The sequence below is a fragment of the Sceloporus undulatus genome, chromosome 5, assembly GCF_019175285.1.
Source record: "Sceloporus undulatus isolate JIND9_A2432 ecotype Alabama chromosome 5, SceUnd_v1.1, whole genome shotgun sequence".
NCBI classification, from domain to species: domain Eukaryota; kingdom Metazoa; phylum Chordata; class Lepidosauria; order Squamata; family Phrynosomatidae; genus Sceloporus; species Sceloporus undulatus.
The window spans coordinates 187,976,712-188,001,226 of record NC_056526.1 but is presented as its reverse complement, the minus strand read 5'-3'; the positions used below and the strand labels follow the sequence as shown (position 1 = coordinate 188,001,226).

At 43.7% G+C, this 24,515-nt stretch overlaps 3 protein-coding genes across 8 annotated transcripts in view; 1 reads left to right on the top strand and 2 right to left on the bottom strand.

Moving 5' to 3' along the window:
- PTPRA (protein tyrosine phosphatase receptor type A) overlaps positions 1-24,515 on the bottom strand; it is a 604,614-nt gene that overhangs the window by 187,736 nt on the left and 392,363 nt on the right. The gene's annotated exons all lie outside the window — the stretch shown is intronic.
- Positions 1,000-14,467, top strand: PANK2 (pantothenate kinase 2). 2 transcript variants are annotated; one of them, XM_042466829.1, is made up of 7 exons: positions 1,000-1,312; positions 6,963-7,315; positions 8,467-8,720; positions 9,777-9,953; positions 11,175-11,298; positions 12,726-12,851; positions 13,907-14,467. In XM_042466829.1, the coding sequence occupies exons 1-7, from the start codon at positions 1,096-1,098 to the stop codon at positions 13,955-13,957; spliced, it is 1,302 nt and encodes a 433-aa protein (XP_042322763.1). In that variant the 5' UTR covers positions 1,000-1,095; the 3' UTR covers positions 13,958-14,467. The 2 variants fall into 2 exon arrangements, with proteins under 2 accessions (XP_042322763.1, XP_042322764.1); XM_042466830.1 differs by lacking the exon at positions 1,000-1,312 and having other exon boundaries at positions 6,963-7,172.
- Positions 19,974-24,515, bottom strand: part of RNF24 (ring finger protein 24) — a 73,849-nt gene continuing 69,307 nt past the window's right edge. For 2 of the 4 annotated variants that reach the window (XM_042466835.1, XM_042466831.1), the window contains exon 6: positions 19,974-23,315. In XM_042466835.1, coding sequence (XP_042322769.1) covers positions 23,174-23,315 — 142 coding nt within the window. In that variant the 3' untranslated portion in view covers positions 19,974-23,173. The remainder of the gene's footprint in view (positions 23,316-24,515) is intronic. The other 2 variants (XM_042466834.1, XM_042466833.1) reach the window with 1 other exon arrangement.

Here is a 24,515-nt window from a genome sequence, read left to right as displayed (position 1 = left end):
GACTCATGTTCAACTTGTGGTCTACTTGGACTCCTAGATCCCTTTCATACATATAAGTCTCTCATTCAGCCAGGTGTCCCCCATAATCCTATATCTGTGCATTTCATTTTTCTGCCCTAAGTGCAGTACCTTACATTTCTCCCTGTTGAAGTTCATTTTGTTAGCTTTGGCCCAGCTTTCCAGTCTATTCAGGTAATTGTGAATTTAGATCCTGCCAAAAGCGTAAGCGTAACTCAGGCCAAGTGTTAAACCCTGAAATGTAGGGCCAGACGGCCACTAATTCTCCTCATTTTGTTTTGTCGTCACGCTGCAGAATTAACGCAGTTGGGCAGTGCTTTAACCGCCACGACTTCATGCTGCGTGATGATGGGATTTGTAGTTTGCTGTGCAGCACGAGGGCTCCTTGACAGAGCTCACAAAACTACAAATCCCAGAATCCCACAACAGGGACCTTTGCCATTTAAAGTGGTATCAAACCGCATTAGTTCTGCAGTGTAGACGCAGATTGAGATAGTGGGGTTTTTTTTAAACTCACACATGAAAACATAAAACACACGCACACACAGAGATATATATATCTATATCTATGTTTACAGTATCTATTTTCCATCTGAGCGCCTATATCCCTCAACTCAGCTCCAAACCCCTGCTGCGTTGCCATGGTTACGCGAAGTGCCAACCATCCCTTAGCCCCACCCCTTGCCCCATTCTTTGCTTCCCATTGGAGGGAAAAGCTGCCACTTTTCCTTCCAGCGCAAACGATTGGCTAGCGCCATAACTTGGGTCGCCTTGCCCCGCCCCTTTGAGGCCTAACCCTTCCCACAGCCCTGATGCGTTCATAGCTATTATATACCCGTGGGCAACCTCAAGCGGACTACGACGCTGATTGGCCGAGCACGCTCTTAGCGCCCACCCCCCTCTCCTCTCTTATTGGCTAGCTCATCCGTCGTTCTCCACAAAGGCTGCCCTGATTGGCCAGCGGCGCCGCGAGCCTTTTTTCCCCTTCTTCTCTCCCTCCATTTTCTCGGCCAAAGGAAGGAGGGGTGGGAAAGGGGGTGCGCTCGGCGCAGGCGCAGTGCCCCGCTCTAGCTGCGGATGGAGCCGCTGCAGAATGGAAGCGGAAGGAAGGACGCGATGGCGACGCCGCCGACGCCGCCATTGCCAGCCACGGCCAAGGGGAGCCAAACCGGTCGACAGCGCGCCGGCGGAGGCGCCTCAGGCCGGACGGAGGCCGACAAGGGCCTCGAAAGGGAACGCACGGGCTCCTCCTCTTCGCGGCCGCGCCTCGACTCTCTCCGCAAGAGCCGCCCCCGTGAGTGGCCGACAGGGGGCGCCGCGCAGCAATGGCGGCGCGGACGGCAGAGGGGCGGGGCGTTGGGCAAAGGGGCGGGACTACTAAACCCAACTGGGCGGGGCGATGTTTAGGGGGCGGGGTTACTGACCTAGCTGGGTGGAGCTTATCCCTGACACTTATTCCTCTCAGTGGCTGCGTCCGCACTGCAGAGTTAACCCACTTGGACACCGCTTTAACTCTGTTCCGTACTTTTGTGAGACATTTGACGCAGCAAACTATAAAACAGCCAGGATTCCATATTAAGAGCAATTCTTCTTTATGCTGCAGCCTCACTGCAGGATTTAATCCAATTTGATGCCGCTTTAACTGCCAAGGCTCCATGCCCTGGACCTCTGGGGCTTGTAGTTTTGTGAGGGACTCAGCCTTATAGAGAGAGAGAGAGAGAGAGAGCCCCTGGTGCTGCAAGGAACTACAAATCCCGGGATATTATGGAGCATATTAGCAGCTCTGCATCTCCACTGAAGGATTAATCCGGTTTGATACCTCTGTAATGGCTAAGGCTCCAAGCTCTGGGATTCTGGGATCTGTAGTTCTCTTTCAGAGGGCTCTGGTGACACAAGAAACTACAGATCCCAGGATTCCACAGGATGGAGCATTTAACAGCATTAGCTCAGGCTGCATCTACGTTGCAGGATTAATGCAGCCGGACACCGCTTTAACTGCCAGGGCTCTGGGGATTGTAGTTTTGTGAAATACTTAGCATTCTCTGTCAGAGAGCTCAGGTTCCTTGGGAACTACAAAGTCCAGGATTCCATATCATTGAGCCTTGGTAGTTAAAGCGGTGTCAAACTGCCTTAATTCTGCAGTGTGGCAGCAGCCCTAGTCTCTGGAGCGGCGGAAATCAATTTCGTAGTTTAATGTGGCACCAGAGCTCTCTCTGACAGGGAAGGCTAAACCTCTTGCGGAACTACAAATCCCAGGATTCCATAGGATGGAGCCATAGCCGTTAAAGCGGTGTCGAACCACATTACCTCTGCAGTGTAGATTTCAGCCTTTGGGAATGTGAACCAGCATCTTTTAAGGGAGGGCCAGCGTGGTCAAATGGTTTGAGCGTTGGGCTGGGGACAAGGGTTCAAATCCCGGCTCAGCCATGGAAACCCACTGAGTGACCTTGGGTGAGTCGCACTCTCTCAGCCTCAGAGGAGGGCAATGGCAAACCCTCTCTGAACAAATCCTGGCAAGAAAACCCCAGGATAGGTTCACCTTATTGTTGCCGTAAGCCAGAAATGACTTGAAGGGACGCAGGAACCCTGTGAAAGTGGGGAAAATGCAAATAATAATAATAGTAATAATACTTTTTGAAACATTTAACCTGAGAGGATGCTTTTCTAGGAATTTCTAGGTTCTCCAATAGAAGTCTGTGGTCAACATCCCCTGGATTCCTGGAAGCTGGCCATAGACTTGCGCTGGGGAACCTACAAATGCCTAGAGAAGTGTTCTCTCTAGGAACCTCTGGTAAAGGTTGGCCATAGAGTCGCATTGGGAGACCTAGGGATTCCTAGAAGGAGCATATTCATCAAATTGGCAAATAATAAAATCCTCAACAGTCAAAGCCGTAAGTGTGGCTGGCTGACTGCAGTATCTTATTTCTTACCTGCCTCTCCCATTGGAGAGACCGGTGGGGAGTAACAACAAATCGACAATGCACAACACCAAGTAAAACCCATTAATTAAAACGTGGAACAGTTTAAAAGGACAAACGAGACGTACATTTTGAAACAATCCACATTTAACTTTCATCATCTAAATTCACAATTTAACAACAACAACAACAATAATAATATTAAGGTCGCCATAAATTGGAAACAGTTTGAAGGCACACAGCAACCAGTGTTTTACAGAGGGCCCTTGGTATCCATTGGGCTTTGGTTCCAGGACCCACACACACCTTCCATGGATGTAAAAGCTCACAGATGCTCAAGTCCCATTAAATGCAGTAGCATAGTTAAAAATGTGTCCTTATAAAATGATATTTTGTTCCACTCCCTCCTTCCTCCGTTCATGGGGTGGTGGGATGTGTGTGGATTTATTACAAGATGGACTGGGATCTGAAAGTAGATAACTGGTTGACTTTTCATTTATTGGAAAAGGATCCTGCCTCCCATTTCTGCTAATTTAATGGTGTAAATATTTTATTTGGCTTTGCTTATTCACAGTAGAATTTATATCCTGCTTTTCCTCCAGTGAGGTACCTTGTCTGGCTCCTCCTTCTTGCTGTATCCTCACAACAGCCCTGTAAGGTAGGTGAGGCAGATATAAAGAGGAAGAGGATTGCTGGGTTCCAGGACACACTGTTTCAGGACTAAGGAAGGACTTGAATTCGTTCTCCCACTCCTGGCTCAATGTCCTAACTATTATGACACACTGGCGCTCTGTATTGCATTGAAGTAAAAAAGAGAGCTGGTGTGGTGTAATGGTTTGAGCATTGGGCTGTGGCTGTAGAGACCAGGATTCGAATCCCCACTCAGCCACAGAAACCTACTGGGAGACCTTGAGAAAGTCACACTCTCTCAGCCTCAGAGGAAGGCAAAAGCAAACCCACTCTGAATAAATCCTGCCAAGAAAACCCCACGATTGGGTCACTGCAGGGTGGCCATAAGTCAGAAATGACTTGAAGGCACAAATTTATATGCCCCCTTTCTCCTGATGTGGGACCCAAGGTAGCTCACATTATTTGAAAGCAAGATCTGCTAAAAACCTGACAATTTAAATTAAAACACATTTATTTAATATTATGTTTAGGCTGCTTTTAACAGTGGAAATCTCTCAATATGGTATACTGGATAGGAATAACCTAAAAACGGTAGCTTTATAGTAAACGTATATAGCAAGAACCGACGGCAATTACAACCAAATTGGAAAAGGCTTCTGGTGGAAATCTTATGTAACTCTAAAAACAGGCAGACCTTCAGATTAAGCAAACTAAGTGTTGACCTTTCAGATAATTGCTGAATAGCTCCCATAATCTCTTACCAGTAGTTAGGCTGACAAGAGTTCATCAAACATCATCAGTACCTGAGGGTGGGACACAAATTCCTTCACCCTGAGAAAATGAGTATATAGTGCTGCGAGCTTTTTGTATGAAGCAGACAATAAAGATTGTGGCATGCAAACAATTGCACAAGCTGGAGCGTGTCCAGAGGACGTCGATCAAAATGGCGAAAGGTCTGGAAACCATAAAGCCCAATGAGGAGAGACTGGGGGAGCTGGGTGAGTTTAGCCCAGGGAAGAGACACTTAAGAGATGATATGATAGCCCTGTTTAAGTATTTGAAGGAGTGTTACATTGAAGATGGAGCAAGCTTGTTCTCTGCTGCTCCAGAAACTAGGACATGAAGCAATGGATTCAAGCCACAGGAAAAGAGATTCCACTTAAACATTAGGAGGGACTTCATGACAGTAAGAGCTGTTCAACAGTGGAATGCACTCCCTTGGAGAGTGATGGAGTTTCCTTCTTTGGAGGCTTTTAAACAGAGTCTGGATAGCCATCTCTTGGGGGTGCTTTGATTGTGTTGCTGCATGGCATAAAAAGATTTGACTGGATGGCCTTTGGGGTCTCTCCCAACTCTACGATTCTATACTTCTAAGACCAAAGAGGAAAGGGGTGAGTTTCATAATGAGATTTAAAGCAAGTGAGCCCCTGATTCATGTTTGTTGTTTCCAACTTTAAAGTACAGTATGTGAATTCATTTCTTAGTACAGTGGGACCTTGGTATACTCTGGGGTTTGGTCCCAGGAACCCCCGTAGATACCAAAATCTGTGGATGTTCAAGTCAAAGGTGAGGCCTTTGTGAAAGGGACTGAAGCAAGGTATCCAAAACCAGGGGCTTGAGACAGGTGTCAGACTATCACAAAAGGGGTTCAGAGAATGATGTCACCTGGCTGGCTTTATGTAATTGCAAATGATAATTAATTCAGTGTGAGGAAAACTGAATAAGCTCTTGACAGTTCGCTGCAGAGATTATGCCAAGTTTCCTAATGTGTGGAAAGGCTGGCTTACATATCGCCAGCAATCTGCTTTTCCTTAAACCTGAGTGTTGGACGCATGGTTTCATCAGTCATTCCATGGCTTCAAATTCTCTTGTTGCCGCTGGCGAACTGCAGAGAATATGGAGGCATTGATGAAGGGGCAGGCAACTCTACATAACTGCTTTAGCTTCAGTCTTATGCGCCTGAGAGCTGTGGCTCATTTGCAAGCGGTTGTGTGCGAATGTACACACTTTCACAAACTGTATGAATAATAGATGAACATCATACAGACTGCAGTGTCACATATTTCTAGCATTGCTGGTGAAACATCTGTTGTGTGACTAGAAAGCTGCATTTTGAGCTCTTCCAGAGGTTACATGTTGCTTAAGAATGCCTATCTAATCACTTTGTTAACATGTTAAATTGTTCTGAGGCTGGGTGAGTGTGACTTGCCCAGAGTCACTCAGGATGCACCTGCACTTCAGAAATAATGCAGTTTGATACTGCTGTAACTGTCATGGCTCAGTGCTATGGAATTCTGGGATTTGTAGTTTTGTGAGATATTTAGCCTTCTCTGTCAGAGAGCTCTGATGCCAGAACATAGTACAAGTTCCAGGATTCTAAAGCATTGAGTCATGTCAGATAAAGTGGTGTCAAACTGCATTATTTCTGCAGTGTGGCATCAGTCTTGGTGGGTTTTCATGAATGGATGGGCTTTGAACCCTGGTTTTCGAAGTCCTAGTCCAGCACTCAAACCGCTACACCATGCTGACTCGTATTTGATGTGGTCAATAGTTGAAACCATGCATTCTGGGATTAACACTGAATCCGTATAAGGCTATAAATGGCCATTTCTAAAACATGTCTTTAAAAAGCCTCCATTTTAGGGCAGTTTTTAAGGCGGCCGAGGAAATAGGAAAGTGGTGTTTCTCAAGCTGTGAATTGTGTTTACTCTGCTAGCTTCTAAGATGAATGTGCTAGAACAGCAAGCTCAGTTTTTAATGCAACTGTTAACATGTTCCTGTGGTGGAGCTCAGCTGTGTCAGTGGGAGCAAAGAACCATAACATTGTGGAGTTGCAAAGAATCCTAAGGGACATTTAGCAGGAAATCTACATTTAAAGCATTCTTGGCAGACAGCCATCCACTCTCTGTTTAAAAGCCTCTCATGAAAGAGCACCCACCTACTTCTCTTGGATTCTGATCCGCTGTTGAACAATCCTTGTGGCAGGAAGCTTTTCCTCTTGTTCAGTCAAAATCTCTTTTCTTATAATTTGAACCTATTCTTTCAGGTCCGTCTGAACCAGCAGAAAACAGGTTTGATCTGTTTCCTACAAGATAGTTCTAAGGTTCTTACATGTCCCAGCATAATCTTGGATTTGGGAACACACATTTTCCAATGGTTGAATGTGTCTATAGTTTTGCCAAGATTCTTATTGCTGGTGTGTCATCTGATGTTGGATGTTTATGGACGTTCGGTGGTGCCACAAAGCTACTTTCCATAATGCACTGTATAATCGAGCCAGTCACTTCTAGGGAAGAAGATCGAGGCTTGTATACAGACAGATAACAATGTGTTGATTCTTACTTTTCTCACACATACAATCATTATGGTGATCCTTTTTCTCCCTTATTCCTTTAGCATTTCCTTGGTTTGGCTTGGATATTGGAGGGACCTTGGTGAAGCTTGTTTATTTTGAACCAAAAGACATTACCACGGAGGAGGAGGAAGAGGAAGTGGAGAACCTGAAAAGCATTCGGAAGTACTTGACTTCCAACACCGCTTATGGATCTACCGGAATTCGGGATGTGCACCTTGAACTAAAGGACCTTACGCTGTGTGGACGTAAAGGCAATCTGCACTTTATACGCTTTCCTACTCATGACATGCCTGCTTTTATTCAAATGGGCAGCGAAAAACACTTCTCAAGCCTCCACACCACCTTATGTGCCACAGGAGGTGGAGCATATAAGTTTGAGCAGGACTTTCGCACAGTATGCAATTTTTGGCTTATATACCCTTAAGCTACTGTACCACATTTGTTAAAACTTGCAAAGTAGATCTGGAGTGTATATTAATATTTCTCTAATATTGAAATCTAATGGCGGCTCTGTGCTCTAATGCCATTGGGGCAGTCTTGTTTCCCAACTTGAAAGTAAGAGTACCGCAAAGTTCGGTACATACTGGTAGAACAAGTATTTACTGCTTGTGAAACTTTACAATTCTCCTTGCATTCCATGAAACAGGACTTAGCAAGAAAAACCATGTAATCAAGATGCCAGTTAATAATGCTGGCTACCATAGCATCATTGCCGCCATCCTGATCATGAAGTTAACATGGTTTGGCTGACAGTTTCTCTTTAAATGTTGTGATAAATGTTTGATAAATCAGAGGAGACTGTGCGCTTACCATTAGGAATGTCTGTAATGCTTATGCTCCAACATAGAATCATGCTTAAATCCTGTTCTTCACTAACCTGAGAACAGTGTAGGGAAGAGGAATGGAGAGGGTTCATATCAGTATTGACAACTGTTGCTGGGCCTGCCCCTCACCTTATCATACAAGTTTCTCTTTTGGTGACCAAAGAATTGAATGGCCTTGAAATTAGAGTGCACTGTTCTGGACAAGCTTGAGAATAGTTAGTTCTGTGTCTGGGGCAAGCTGGCCTAATTGGAGCTCATTTGCCATAAAACTTCAGCAGATCTTCCTGGATCTGGCTCAGTTACTTTGCCTCTCTGCTGCCTATACCATGAGTTCCATACCACCATTTCACTTTGCTCTTGCTTTTATTTATTAGTTTGTCTTCATCCTTCATGTTTGATCTAAGTTTAGAATTACACAAAACCATTAAACAACAAAACCCTAGATCAGTTTGATATACACCAAGACTCTTTTAAACCAACTTACCATTACCAGTGGTAGAGGGCCTAACGTAGTGCACTGACACAGATTTGAACAAACAGTTCCCATTGGTGCTTGTGCATGTCAGGTTTTGGTATTCCAGGTATTGGAACTCAGTTTGCAATAGGTTGTACCCTGCAGGATAAACATAAGAGAGAAGGGCACTCTCATAAAGTATGTGATGTTACTCCTCCTGAAAGTGTTAATATTGAGTTCCTCTTCAAAGCTTCTTTCTCCAAACAGATGGGAGACCTTCAGCTTCGCAAAATGGACGAACTCGATTGCCTTATCAGAGGAGTTTTATACATTGATTCGGTTGGATTCAATGGACACTCAGAGTGCTATTATTTTGAAAACCCAACTAATCCTGAAAAATGTGAGAAGCTCCCCTTCAATTTGGAGAATCCCTACCCTCTCCTTCTGGTGAACATTGGCTCAGGTGTCAGCATCTTAGCTGTATATTCCAAAGACAATTACAAGCGAGTGACTGGGACCAGGTGAGACTTGAAAGTGGAAGGGTTTTTTTTGGGATCTGATAAGCCATGAATGCACATGTGAATGTCACCCATGTATCTGAACACCATAGGCCTCATGGCCATGTGTGCACACTGATCATGTGATGGCTGTAGTATCCATGGTTGCAGGAATAAGCCTACTCTAACACAGTGGAATATCCATTGTGCATAGGAGTGTGTCAGTTGCTCTCTTCGTTTGTCCATAAGAATCTAAAATGAGAATGGATTTGCTATATCCACTTACTTCCATGTGAGATTGGTATAGGGTGATCTGTGCCAGATAGCAGGATATCAGCTTGTTCACTTTTAATTTTTTTAGGAATTAATGGTCATGATCCTATAACACATCAGCATAGCCTAAATATCTGCTGGCAGAGTTATGCAACTCGTGTACTGAGGAGCAGCATATGTGAATCACTGGTCATTGTTCATGGTTGACAACCCATTATGTAGTTGCAATGTGCAAGGCACAAAGGTGACACACACAGGCAATGTGCATATACATGTTGCTCTGTACTTTAATGAGCTACTGCATGCATAATGGTCCCAGTTGCACAACACTTAATAATAATAATAATAATAATAATAATAATCCGCTTTTTCGCAGAGGAATCAAAGCAGATTATAACAGTTTAAGAATAAAACATCATACAGTTAAAAATTGCATTTAAAACAATCCCAAAAACCTAACCCTCCCCCCAATCATAAAAACAATGATCAAGCCATAACAAGAGATTAGACAGTAAGAGAATTTAAAACATTCCAATGTGAATAAAATAAAATTACAGGCAGATGAGCACAAAAATGAGTCTTCCTCTGGGGGAGGGAAGGGGGACAGGTGCTTCAGCTGGATATGACCACTGTGCAATGCAGAAAAAAATCACTCTACATTCGTAGTGGAACTTATGCTTGCTGATGTCACCAACAGGATGAAAGATGTGTTTTCTTCCCTATGATGGTTAATCTTCTTTTCCTTCTGCTCCTTGCCAGTCATTGGGATGTAATAATTATTTGTATGCCTTTTTTTAAAAAATCCAGCCTTGGAGGAGGAACCTTTTTTGGCCTGTGCTGCCTTCTGACTGGCTGCTCCACTTTTGAAGAAGCTCTTGAGATGGCATCTCATGGGGACAGTACCAAAGTGGACAAATTAGTGCGGGATATTTATGGAGGTGACTACGAAAGGTTTGGGCTGCCAGGCTGGACTGTAGCATCCAGGTAAGGCCTCCCCTAGTACTTCTGTAGGAAGCAAGCATCCTACCTGTGTTAGACCCTGCTCTGTTTTTCCTTTTGGCTAGCATGGGTAAAGCAGCATGTGGGTGGGTTCTGTTAATCCTTATGAGTGGCATTATTCCTTACACTGAGCAAGGTTGCTTTGTGAGATGGGGTGGGCTAAGAATCAAATAAATAATAGCATTTGGCTCCTGCCTCTATTGAGTGAACATACTGGTGGAGCCCACCAATTGAACTATGAGAGTTCACAGAGACTCACTTTTGTAGCTTGAAGGTATGGTTGCTGGGTTGGTTACTGTAGTAAAAGAAAAGGGGGCTAGCCAACCCTGCAGGTTCGTTTCATTGTCTCACTCTTAGCCTGCATGACAGGTCACTGCATGGGACCATCATTCAATAAAAGAAGGTACAGCGCATCTGCTCCATATGCGGGCACGCCATACGTGGCTTCTGGTTTATGTGGAAGTTACGTTGCAATACTTTCAATGGTGTGTGTGGTTGCCGCATGTGCGTGCTGCGCCACCACATGCACAAGCCCCATTCACTGTAATGGGGCTCGAGCATAGGTGGAATTTGCTTTATGCGGGGGGAGATCTGGAACAGATCCCCCGCGTAAGGCAAGGTTCCACTGTACAGATAATCACATGTTGACCTCTTAGTAGAGACTTGTAAAGAGTCATGCCTTATGTACTAGGAGATCAGATCATTAACAACACCGGCATGGTGGACCATTGCTCAAAGTCATAATGAAACTGGTTTTAGTGAAGTACTGTTTCTGGGAATACACAGTAAACGTTGAAGAGAACTTTATACACACTTGCTCACTTAAAATCTCCATTTCTGCTTTCTCTCTGCCATATTTTGGGATTGTCTGTTCTCCCCTTGTTTCTCCCAGACAGATTAGCAGTGGCCTAGTGTTATTTTTCTACTTATTACCCCCCTCACAGTACTTGCTTTCTCTGTGAGGTACTGACTTACTCCTGGAACACTATGCCTTCTCTCCCTGTGATATGATGAGGGTGAAGGTGGAGGGAAGAAGGTCCTCTCACAGAGGGGCTGAATAAGGCATTTTCTGTAGAAGCGATCATGCTGTTCTGTGAGTCTGTAGAAAAGCACATGTTCTCATTTCCACACTGATTGTGTATGTGTTTTGTAAGTGAATCTATTATTCTCCTCTAAAACCTTTTGTGTGCATACCTTTCTGTCTAGCTTTGGAAATATGATGAGCAAGGAGAAGCGAGAGGCAGCGAGTAAGGAAGACCTGGCAAGAGCAGCTTTGATCACCATCACCAACAACATTGGCTCTATAGCTCGGATGTGTGCACTTAATGAGGTATAGCAAGAGAAGCTGAAGCTGCCACCTGTTTGGGCAAACCAGTCGTGGGAAATAGATATTCTTTAATATGTATCCATGTTGTATTCCTCTTGGTCTTTGGAGGAGGGATGCTTGTCTAAAAGGAACAAGTGAATCACTATTCTAGAAGAGGGGGTTTTGTAGGCAGAAATGACACCCATACCCCATGCTACACTTGAGAAAACAGACACCAGTTTTCCTTTGCTCAGCATTGCAAAGTGGATCTTGAGCAGGTAAGAATGGCATCACATACTTTAAACAAAATATTTGTTATTGTGTGCCTTCAAGTCATTTTTGACTTATGGTGACCTTGAGGTGAACCTATCACAGGGTTTTCTTGGCATGATTTTTGCTGAGAAGCTTTACCACTGCCTACCTCTAAGAGAGTGTAACTTGCCCAAGGTCACCCAGTTGGTTTCTGTGACTGAGCAGGGATTAGAACCCTTGTCTCCCAGTGTCTTAGTCCAACACTCAAACAAACACACCACACTGGCTCTCATACAAAATATGCACCAAACTAAATAGTGTTTCCAGTATTCCAAATGAAGAACTCGCATGTTCATTCGTGAACAGCAAGTGTAAGTGCTGGATAGTGACATAGTGGGCATGTTGATGTCTGCTTTTTAGGGGCCTTTTAAGAAGGTGCAAGTGTTTCCCTTGACAAATGCCTGGTATTCCAACCTGAGGGCTTTATCTGAGGAAGAGCTATGGGTATAGCAGGAAGGAGCCTGCTGTCCTGAGGCAAGAGTGACTACTTCTGTCTTTGCTTCTAGTTTTAGCTTGGTGCTTTCAGCTTCTTTACAGTGCTGCCTTGTTGAAACCATGTCAAGCAGCATTGTACAGGGCTATGAAAGAACTGAAGCCTACTCACCTTGTTGCCTCCAGGCATCGTTACTCAGCAAGACATTGTTCTTCAAATCCAAAGTGAGACAACAAGAAAGACTAATATGGGGCTCAGAAGAGAGTTGTTCTGGGGAAAGTCAGCGGGGGAGGTTACTAGGGTACCTTGGAAAGACAAAGGTGATGCTGTGGTAGATGGCATTTTGGGGAGGAGAGTTTAAAATTTGGTCTTGAAGTTATTTATACTTGAATGATTACTGAGTATGTAATACAGACTCTGAAGGGGTGTTTTTGCCAAATACTGCATTTTCTGCTCTACACAGTATGTAAACTCCTCCAGATTCATTCCATGATGCTGTCCATATTGGATACAGATTCTCCTGACCTTAAACCAAATACCTTCATGGCACACCAAGCTTCATTATTCTAATTTTGACTCTGTCTAAGGCTGTCTAAGAGGTTTTCTGTTACTCCAGAGACTAGCACACAGAGCAATGGATTCAAGGTACTTCATTGATCTGAAGTTGGGCACCAGATACTGATAACATATGTTTTATTTCTTGCAGAACATTAATCGAGTGGTTTTTGTGGGGAACTTCCTGCGCATCAATACAATCTCAATGAAGTTACTGGCCTATGCCTTGGACTACTGGTCAAAGGGACAGTTGAAGGCCCTTTTCTTGGAACATGAGGTAATGAAACTGACACTGACCTACTTATCTGTTTCTACACCATCTGCCCCCTTTTGCAATCTACCCTTAAGAAGAGAACAACCTGAAAAGGGTTTTAAAAAGTTTTTGTCTTGATTTTGCACTTGGGTTGCACTCTGACAGTTGAATCCTGAAGTTATTTTAAGAATGAGTTGGATTTAAATCTGAAGTGGTTGATAAGGGTGGCAAACAGCAGTTTAGCAGGGCCAATTGGGGAGAGAAAGAGATGTTGTGAAGCACAGAGTGTAAAAAGGATGAGTTCATCCCTGCTTCCAAAAAAGCTCTAGTGCATGTTTAGGGAAGAACAGATTCCCTGAACCATGGAGGAACAAGGCACCAGAAGGAAGCTCTTCCCCAGCGAACAATTTGTAGCTCAGTGGTGCAGTTCATAGAGCTACTCATAGCCACCCAGGAGGAATTGTGTGATATAGTCTCTGCCTGCCTCGCCAGCTTGTCTCTGTCATTTATCAACCTTTCCCTGTCTCTGGATCATAGAATCTTAGAGTGAGAAGGGACCACAAGGGTCACCTAGTCCAACCCCCTGCCATTCAGGAACACACATCTAAAGCATTCCTAAAAGATGCCCATCTAACCTCTGTTAAAAGGCCTCCAAAGATAGAGAGCCCACCACCCTTTTCAGATAACCTTATCTCCTGTCAAAAAGCTCTTGCAATAAAAAAGTTCTTTCTAATGCTGAGGTGGAATCACTTCTCTTGTTATTTGAATCCCTTGGATAGTGTTCTATTCTTGGGACCAGCAGAATGGAAGGTAGCATCCTCTTGTCTCTTCCAACTCTATGATTCTGTGATTTGTCGGACTACAGGTCCTATTGTGCATGCTGATTGGGGATAATGGGAATTTTGGTCAAGCACATCTGGTGATGTGTGGCTTTACATGATGGTGGTTTTTAAAGAAAATATGCAAACAAAGGACTATCAAATTTTATTACAGTGAGCTTGATGTTTATGGCATGAGTGTTTTGAAAAAGTATCTGATGCATATATGTGGACCTCCTGTTTGTTTGTTTGTTTTGACAGGGTTACTTTGGAGCAGTTGGGGCTCTTTTGGAGCTTCTTCATTCATCCTGATCTTCTTTGGGGTCAGGAGGCTGCTGGGAACTTCTATACCAAAGGGAACATCTGCTTCCATTCAGCTTTATTTGTAAAAGTGTCTGCCTGTTTGACAGGTCAAGGGGAGTAACTGTGAGTAACTCATTAATCAGTGCAGAGAAAGACAGAGTTATTTTTTTAAAGGGTAAAACTAATCTGTATATAAAAAGGTTTGCAAATAAATAAATTTATATATGCAGGTGTGTGAACTGGATGTGTCTGTCACAACTGTTAAAATGCATGTCTAGTTAATCTTTGCGTTGCACAGCTTTTGCAACATACACCGTGAGAGGGATGGAGGAGAGAGTAAGTGCACACATAGCTTGATGCAGGTTGCACTCTGCTGAAAACTTTGAAGAGCTCTTTTGTTTACTAATCTTGTGTGACCTTGAAGAGTTTTGTGTGAATTTTTATACTAGCACCGAGATGTGTGAAGTATTGGGAGGGAAAAAACACGTTCAGTATTAAATCATTTTTTTTAAATTGGAAGAGTTTATTGTCTTTTTGATTGCAACAAAAACTGATTTCCTGTTTGTGTTTGTGCCATAAATTGGAGTTAAAGGAAGGAGGCAAAGAAATAGTGAGCAGAAGAGTTAGGCATTCCCACTTGGTCCCCCTCTGAGCATTCCTTGCCTAAGAAAACCCTATGAGATATGTTGACAGATAACTTGAAGATACATACACACAGTTGGGTTTGCAAGAATATAAACTGCCTTCTTCCTCCTTGAAGATCACATCTCAGACATCTGGGAGAGTAATCAGTTATTAGAAAGCTAATGGAAGTATTTTGGCAATTGTGCAAGAAACCATCTTCACTGAGTGGGGTAGAGCAGGAATGGGCAAAAGGCCAGTTGGAATCAACTAGAAGATCTGTGGTGACTCACAGCAGATTGAGGAGGATTTCTGACTTGTTATTTCTTAATCATATCAGCAACTAAAATGCTGCCTATCTCTTACTGATGAAAGGAATGAAACTTGAGAGGAAACGGGGAATGGAATTCCATGTAAAAAAGCCTGAGAGCTCAGTGCTGGATCTTGGAGCCTGTTTTCAGGTTAAGTGCACACTAGGAGGTATTCTTTTCACTTTTAAAATGCTCTACGTCTGTCTGCCCCACTGAATCATTGTGCAAATACTAGGATAAATGTAGGTGGTGAATCTTACAGTTCTAGCTACAGGAAATTAAAAAAAAATCCCAACTAGGTTACACAAGTCTGAAATCTGCCCATCTGGAGTCTATCTTACATGGTTTTGCAGCAGGATGTGCAGGTTAACAAGGCAGGGGGCATCTACTGCAGCTTTGACGGAAGGCCTTCCTCCTCATGTCAAGGTGCACCACAAATCCCAAGTGCCTCTTGGGACAATAAGTCTGAAGGTCAACCAACCTGAGCCAGCCACTAGGCATCCACTCTGCATGAAGTTGAGGCTGTGGCTTTCTGATACTCTAGCCAGTTGCAAGCTTCCTTGCTTTGCACCTACAAAGAAAAAGGCGGTGGGTTTTTGTTTAACAGATGGAAGATCTATTTTGGGCTCAGTGACAGGAGCTTTTAAGCACTTATGTTTTCTCCAAGTGTGGAGATAAAAATAACTCATGATTTTCTGGTTTGGTAATAGCGCATCCGGATGTCAACAGTAGGCAATTGTCACTCTTGGCTCCTCTGTGAAGGCATTAAGCGATTCCTCCGTGTCGCAGTGCATGGCTGCATAGAGTCTTAACAGTATTTCCCAGAAGTGGCCCTGAAGTATTCCGGAGTGTGCTATCATCCCTTGGGTGGATTTTTTTTAAGACAAAGGTTGGCATTGAAAATAAACATGAAATAATCTGTTTATGAAGTTTCAAATGCATTTGGCCGACCCCATGGGAAGCATAATTATGAACAAGGTAGGGGATGAAGAGCCTTCTGGGAATGAGGGCCCAAATTCTCAACTGCTTCATGGGTCAGAATGCCTCGTGAATCACTTTATGGGCCAGGCAGTGACTAGCTCCTTGCATATTCAGTTCTGCATTAGGGATCAGCTTTGCACCTCTTTGCCTTACTAGAATGGGGAATGTGAGAAAGGAGCAAAACAGATGAGCCACGGCCTTCTTTCCTTCCGAGGAGTGGGTTTTCAAGAAGAGCCAGATGGTCTGGCCCATAGTCCTAAATTCTCCATCCAGGGACTAGACAGACCCTTAGTCTGATGTTGAGTGATTGTACTACTAATGCAGGATTACCATCTTTGCAAAGGGGACTTGTATTTTTTTTCTTGTCCATTTGTCCACTCAGTGCCAAGTTTTATCCCCTCTGACCATGTCTTTCCAGGGTCTCAGGGCAGGAGAGGTAATTGACTCATCTGCCCTTGCAGCAAGATGCCTGACTTAATTTTGTTTCGCATGCTATCTAGCAAATGAAGGGAATAGAAAGAATTTTCTCTTTGCATGTTTAAAAATACACCCCCCAAGGAGTGTGCACTTCCACAAAGTCAGTAGTCCCTTGTTGATGATGAGAGTTCATAATGAAGGGCAAGTAGGTCAAGAGGAGCTTATGTGCTTAAAGCCAAGCTTTTGTTTTTCGCTCATTGTCTTTAATAATGCTGAGCATCCTATTCAAAGATGGTCATTAATGCAAAAGTAGGAAATTGCTTCATTTCAGGGAGGGGGAAGGTTAGTAGAACTGAAAGGGTGCAAGGATTAGGAAAGGAAAAGTGGTTTTTGAAGATGTATTGGTGAGCTGTTGGATGCAAGATTCCTTTCTGAAGGCTGACAGTGAGTTTTTAGCATTGGACTTTCAACTCTCATAAGCCATAGCTATCATGACTGATAGCTAGGGATTGTGGGAACTGTAGTCAACCCATGCTTGGAGCTTCATGATACAGACAATATTACTAGAACTCCAGGGCACCAGCAAAATGGAAATGAAACAGAAAATATTTTAATGCAGGGATTTTAAAGTAAAATAGCCACTCTGCACATTGCCTTTCTCACCGGAGATATTAATATGTTTGCATTTCGAGGGAAAATACTGCAAAAACAATTCCCCTCAGCTAGATCTGTTTAAAAGTAGCCAGGCGATGACGGCTGTAGTGAACTCAGCCGTCATCGTTCCAGCTTTGCTCATAAGCACTAGATGGCAGCATGGTTCCACCCAGCAACTCTTCCCAAACAAACACTTGGTCTCAGTTCTTTTCTGCAAAGGTTTGGAAAAAGTCTGGCCACCTTCAGGCATGAAAAGGAAGCAACAGCAGCAGTGGCAAAAAGCATCCTAGCAGGCGTTGCTTGAGGAATCACAACCTTCTCATGTGTCAAAGCCAATGAGTCAGAGGCCCAACAACTATTATTACTATTTCCACCTGTTTGGGCCCCGATTCTACTTAGAGCTGCAGCTTGACATATCTGGAATCCTCCTTGCAATTTGAATTGTATGGAAGCATGTGACAAGGTCAGAGAGGAGAACCAGCTGAAGAACCTTTGGGGGCAGGGTCTCTTTCCTGAATTGATAGTAACCCAAAGAGTTTCTAGATTGCAACCTGGCACCAATGGTTGTTGATGCATTACTCTGGTGTAACTATGCTAGTTGTCTGGCATTCTGTCAGTGACGTATGCAGACAAAGAGTCAGCCCTCTGTATCCACATATTTTTTTAACCATGGATTCAAGCATCCATGGCTTGAAAAAATTAAATATATAAATTCCAAAAATCAAACCTTGGTTTTTCCATTTTTTTATAGGGCACCATTGTGTATGTTTTAGTTTCAGTGATAACACATCCTTGAAGAGAGATACACTCTACAATGTATAATGTTCGCTCTTCTACATATTGAGTCTGATGCACAGCTCCCTGTCAATATATGCAAACAGTTTCTCATGGGTTCTGCCTGTTGCCATTAGATGCTGCCATCTACAAGGCAGAAAATTCACATTGTAGATCAGGTTCCATGGAACGATTTGTCATTATCAGCTTCTCGCAGAGCCTTAACATTAAAATCTCTTTCCAGACACCTGCAGAGCATTTCAATGGCAGACAACGGCAATGTTTTGACACCTGCTTGATATTCTGGAAAGCTTTCTGGGGCCTATGCCAAGCTATTCCTGGTGTGCCCAGATAGGAACTCTACTCTTCTGCCAGCTATGACCAAATGAGCTTGTTTCTACGGTCAGCAAATAGGCAGGCTGTTGTTCAGCTAGTTTCTGCACATCTCACACAGAAGACTTGGTGGATTAGCCAAAGTTAACAATATTTTCTTTCCCCTCCAATCCTCCACCTGGTGCAACCAGATAAAAATTCAGGGCAATGTTCATCGGCCACAGGACAAAGAGCTCTGGGGAAGACGCACCACATGGTAGATATCTTGCTATAGCTTTATGCTGCCATAAATGCTGTGAATCTAGATCCTACATCTTGCTTGTGTAGTGTAAATCTATACTCCCATAGTTAAATGGTTGTTCGGCTACAGTGTAGATGCACCCCAGGTCAGGTAAGCCTTGCATAAGTAAACAAAAACATGGTGATCCTTGTAGAGACAACTGAAAACCTAATCCAGAATGCATCCAACTCTTATGATTTGTGGAATACACTGGCAAGCAGTTTTCCCAAAAATCTGCATGACCTGATCTTTGATCTGTGGCCTCTTTTGGCAACCATAAAAAAACTGGCTCTCAAAAATTACCCAAAATAAGCCTAGACATTACAAATGAATATATAGGCTGGCATCCTTTTGGTGATACACGCAGGAACAATTCAGACTTATTCCTGTGCACTGAATCCTTTTTGTTGTGGATGCAGGAGTTCAGCACCTTGATCTGCTATGGCTTCCTCCCTGAGCCATCTACCTGTCCTCAGATTGCAGAAAGGAAAAGGTTTCCTCCTGGACTCTTGGCCCATGGATCCTTCAGAGGTCCAGAAGGATGACCTCCTCTTCCTGTGTCAGCCACTGCCAGGAGTTGCCTGCGGGGTGCCACAGGGGTCTGTCCTGGGCCCAGTGCTATTCAATATCTTTATCAATGACTTGGATGACAGAATTGGGGGCATACTTATCAAATTTGCAGATGACACCAAATTAGGAGTAGCTAATACCCCTGAGGACAGGATCAAAATTCAAAATGACCTGAATAGACTAGAAAGTTGGGCCACAGCTAACAAAATGAAATTCAGCATGGAGAAATGTAAGGTACTGCACTTAGGGCAGAAAAATGAAATGCACAGATATAGGATGGGGGACACCTGGCTGAATGAGAATTATATGTGTGAAAGGGATCTGGGAGTCCAAGTAGACCACAAGCTGAAAATGAGTCAACACTGTGATACAGCAGCAAAAAAGGCCAATGCAATTTTAGATTGCATCAACAGAGGTATAGTGTCTAGATCAAGCGAAGTAATAGTGCCACTCTATTCTGCTTTGGTCAGGCCCCATCAGAAATATTGTGTCCAGTTCTGGGCACCACAATTCAAAAAGGACATTGAGAAATTGGAACGTGTCCAAAGGAGGACGACTAAAATGGTGAAGGGTCTGGAGACCATGTCCTATGAGGAACGACTTAGGGAGCTGGGGATGTTTAGCCTGGAGAAGAGAAGGTTAAGAGGTGATATGATAGCCCTGTTTAAATACTTGAAGGGATGTCATATTGAGGAAGGAGCAAGCTTGTTTTCAGCTGTTCCAGAAACTAGGACCCGGAGCAATGGATGCAGGCTCCAGGAAAAGAGATTCCAGCTCAACATTAGGAGGAACTTCCTGACAGTAAAGGCTATTCCACAATGGCACTCACTCCTTCTTCGGAGTGTAGTGGAGTCTCCTTCCTTGGAGGTCTTTAAACAGAGGCTGGATGGCCATCTGTCGGGGATGCTTTGATTGCACAGCAGGGAGTTGGACTGGATGGCTCTTGGGTTTCTTCCAACTCTATGATTCTATGATAAAATATTGGAAATTAGGCCTGATGGGTTATACAGTAGAAACAGTATTATCAAGTCATGATGATCTCAGACACAGGGGATGGAAGGGAGGCAGGCATGAGCCAAGCCTTCGCAAGGTTGTTCCTGTGAAAGAATTTGGATGTAACAACAAAGAAGGGGGTGTTATGGGAAAGAGAGAAGTGTGCTTATTAATTATAATGAACAAGAATTAGGCCAGCCTGAACTTTGAAACTGTATGTAGTTTAATTAGACAATTTTAACATTTGCTGGTCAGTTCTGAACAATGAACGTCACTGCAATGGATCTTGTTGTTGTGTGCCTTCAAGTTGTTTCCGACTTATTGTGTGAGGAGTATGGGACACTCAGCCTAAGGAGATGTATTTTGAATGTGTGGGGAAAGGTGATGAGACTTAACTATCCCTGAAGTAACTACAGTATATGGCTCTTTGCCAAAGACTAGTTATTAACAGAGTTCCCCCACACAGTTCTTATTTCCAAAAAATCTGCCTTTATTTACATTTCAAGTCAAATCACATGCAAACTTGCTCCCCACCCCTTTCCCACCCGCACTTAAGAATAGTGTGATTAGCAAAAAAGATGCGTTAGGATTTTAAAATAGCAATTAAATATACAAAAATATAGCTTACAAAATAATAACCCAGCAAATGTTTTCTTTCTTCTGTTTTTTCCTTAAAAAAAATATTCTGCTGCAGAATTTTATTTATTTTATCTTAGTGTACAAAGGCGTCTATGAATCCAGGAGGAGGATCCCTTAAGGTTCATAAACTCTGTTGTTCCAGAGAGTCGCACACTATTTACAAAAAGAAGGGGGAAAGAGGGAAAAGGCTAAGGGAACGTTCAGACTGGATCAGGATGGCCTAAAATGATAAAAAGACAATCTTAAGTGTGGGTAGCTATCACTTAACTGCTGCTACCAAAACCCATGCCACATTATCGATCGGCTATTGGAAAGTTACCCTATGGAGGAAGAACAGTCTGGATGCCGTTGTTAAAAAAACCCCACGCTGTACAATGTAATACTGTAAAACAAAAACCTTCCCTGTATCCTTTGCACAACTGCAAGCACAGACAGATTAAAAAACAAAAAATCACTCCCCAAAGGAAGGTCAAGATTTGGAGAGATATCCTGCCTCTTTTGTACAGACTGAAATAATACGCACAGCTAACCTGGACTCTGGATTCCACACCAGAGACGCCAGAGGTGCCATATTGACATTTTTCATGTGAAAGTCAGCATTGCAACAAAGGGTGAAGCCCACCCAGGACTTGTTGGGCTCTGATTAATGGGAGATAGTCCAACAACATCTGGAGGGAGCTTAAATTGCCCAAGACTAGGTTTGGCTCCTGCTTTTTATAGTGAACCCTCATTATTTTCAGAGGCCCCAAATCCACAGTGAAAGGTGACTTGGACTCCAGCCAAGCCCTGACTGGCCCTTCGGCTGGAGCCTTAAAAGGAAAGAAAAATTGCATAAAACCCAATGTATTTCCCCTGCTTGAGTGTTTCAAGCTATTATTGCTTGGTATAGTCTTGGCAATTTGGTTTGGATTTTGGTCAGGGAGCTGAAATACTGATTGGAAAAGCCATGAATGGCTAAAAGGCATTGTGATGGCTCTTGTGAAATAAGCTGGGGGGAAATATTAGCCTTTTTGGACTACAGTGCCCAGAATCCCTCAGCCAGCATAGTAAGTGCTACATAGGGAATTTTGGGAGTTGTCATCCTAAAAAGGTAACCTCTGCTACGGTTCTGGTTTGCTTTCGAGCAATGGGTATTCAGACAAAGTACATGCCTTTGGATACCATTTGCTGGAGAATATCGCCAAGAAAGGGACATTTGCCTTCGCCTCTTGTTCTTGGGAAACAAAACTGCTGGAGTGTGAAGTCGAAGGCTTTCATCGCCGGCATCCATGGTTTTTTGTGGTTTTTCGGACTATGAGGCCATGTTCTAGAAGATTTTCTTCCTGATGTTTCGCCAGCATCTGAAGATGCCAGCCACAGATGCTGGCAAAATGTCAGGAAGAAAATCTTCTAGAACATGGCCACATAGCCTGAAAAACCCACAAAAAAACAAACCTGCTGGACTTAAAAGAGGCCTTAGGTCTGATCCAGCTGAGCTCTTCTTGCACCGACTTATCCAAATTTGACAGATGAACCCTATCATCAAAACTTGCCCTTAGCATTAACAGAGTGGCTAAGACTTCCAATTTCAAGGGTGCTGCATTTGCCATTTTGGCTTTTGTTTTTTTTTAAACAAAAAATCCATTCTAACTTGGAACAATAACTGCTCCTCTACACCGGCGCATGGCTTGAGTGGATGCACACTACAGGATGGAGAGGGACATTCCCATATCCCAGTGCTGAATCCATCGGTCCTTTTACTAGAAGCTTTACTGGGTCTTTTTTTTTTGGGGGGGGGGGAGGCTTCTTACCAAAGATGCAAGTTGTCCATTATGGTGATAATAATTTGTGAGATGAGATCTGCCCTCGTCCTCCCCTTGGGGCACTTAATGGAATTGTTTACTGAGGCAGGAGTGGAGGAAAGGTGGATCTCAAGTGCCTAACAGGAACCTTCAGACCAGTGCTAGTCTGCTGCCCAACTGAACACATTCCCCTGAAACACCACAAGACAGGGGTACCTCCAGAAACTCACGCTTCCTTAGAGGCTACATGGGGTCAGCATTCTCCATGCCTTGGCACAAGGGAGAATCAGGAGTCCTGGATCATTGTTCATCAGGGTATTGCCTTGCTGTTGGTTCTGTCCTGGAATCCCATAGGCAATCTGGTATGAGGTAACCACCAGGGAGGTGTAAATGTTTGGGGGTGAGGGCACAGTCTCTTCCAAAGTGGTGATGGTGGAAGGGAAAGCGTACAGAGTCTCTTCGGCCTGAGATGCACACCACATGCATAGTGCCTGGCGTGTTTCTGATTTTTGACCTTATCCCCTCGGGCTTCGTCTTCTCCTTCCCTCGATCCCACTTGAATGGGAAGACAGGCACCTGATCCTAGACCCTACACATGTCCTTTGTAAAGTGCTTGTACAAAACAATAATAAAAAAGGAACTAAAGCAAAGCCAAACTCACAGGCTTGCCATTTGGCATTCTCGTCGCACTGCAGGGCACAGTGCTATGCCCTTCCCTCCTTCCAGTGCACCTTGGGAAACTCTTCAAGAGACAAAAGGAACCCTGCCCGATAGTCTGAGGCAATCCACAGCAGGTCCAGAGATCAGAGCACCTCTGCGCAGATCCATTGGGTTCCAGGTTATGCTGGAGAAGCAGGTGGCTCTCAGGAAGCTATACGATGTTTGCTGCCCCCGGGAGGGGTTCCTGTGGGAGCCCATGGTGATCTGGCTTGCTGTGAAGTTGGGCCAACTGGAGAACAGCCATGTTGCACAGGGGGCACACTTTCCGCACCTCCAACCATTTGATGAGGCACCTGGGAGTAGAGAACAAGCAGCACAAGTTCAGATGGAAAGCCTGAGTTAAACCAGCCCTTCCTGAGGTTCCCCGCAGGACTGCAGTCGGAAGCAACATTGGTTGGAAATAGAGTCAGCAAAAATGTACCAACTCTGATTTCGGCTTCTAAATAAAAGCTTATACAGGTTGAGTCTCCTTTATTTGGAATTCCAAAATCCAAAATATTCCAAAATTATTCACATGGGTAGCTGACATAGTGAGACCTTTGCTTTCTAATGCTTCGTTGTACATTGTACACAAGCTTTTCATTGGCCACAAGCCGTATTTCATGCAAAAATTATTAAAACTATTACTGTATGTATAAATTACCTTCAGGCTATGTATATAAGAAACATAAATGCATTTCATGCTTAGAACTGGGTACCAACTTCAAGATAGCTCATCACGTATATGCAAATATTCCAAAATCTGAAAAACTCCAAACTCCAAAACACTTCTGGTCCCAAGCATTTCAGATTTGCACATTTACTGTACTTTCATAGCAGCAGCAGGAAAAGTACCAATAAAATCAAGAGTTGAGTCACTACCTACTTCCACACGGATGGCTCTACTGGCTGCTCCTGCCAGAAGACCCCCTTCCCCCAAAAATCATTCTTTTGTGTTTCTCCAGTGCTTGTATGTTTTCCCCCCTTCATGATGAAAAATTCAAACCGGAGTAAACAAAGTGAGGCCTGTGGCCTATATGTGGCCTCTGGATGCCCATTTTGTGGCCCCTGAAGCCCCTCACCGGTCTGACAAAGAGCCATAACCCTCTGTTTTCTAAAAAAAAGTGGCACAAATCTGGAGCAATTTTTGTTCCCAAACCAAACAGAAAGCCATCTCAAATATGTGAAAATGCAAAAACATTCCCAGCCCACAAGAACCCCACAGCCCAATACATACTCAAAATGAACAATTTGTACTTTAAAACTAATGGTTTAAAAATTATCTAGACAGGCCTGCCGGAAGAGATGTCTTTATTTTGTACTCAGTGTACCCAGGCAGGTCATTCCACAATCGGGGTGGCTGAAGAAAATTTTCTTCCAGGTTACAGTTGTCAAATAACAACTCCCATTGGGTTATTAAATCCATGGTGGGAGAATCATGGGAGTTGCATTCCAACAACATCTGGAGGGCTGCACAATCCCATCCTGGACTGAAGCTTTCACAGAGGGTATAT

Excerpts from the sequence above, each read along its gene's own strand:
- PANK2 (XM_042466829.1), top strand. The coding sequence starts at position 1,096 with ATGGAGCCGCTGCAGAATGGAAGCGGAAGGAAGGACGCGATGGCGACG. Across the intron at positions 1,313-6,962 it reads TCTCCGCAAGAGCCGCCCCC|CATTTCCTTGGTTTGGCTTG; the intron begins GTGAGTGGCCGA and ends TTATTCCTTTAG. Across the intron at positions 7,316-8,466 it reads TTGAGCAGGACTTTCGCACA|ATGGGAGACCTTCAGCTTCG; the intron begins GTATGCAATTTT and ends TTCTCCAAACAG.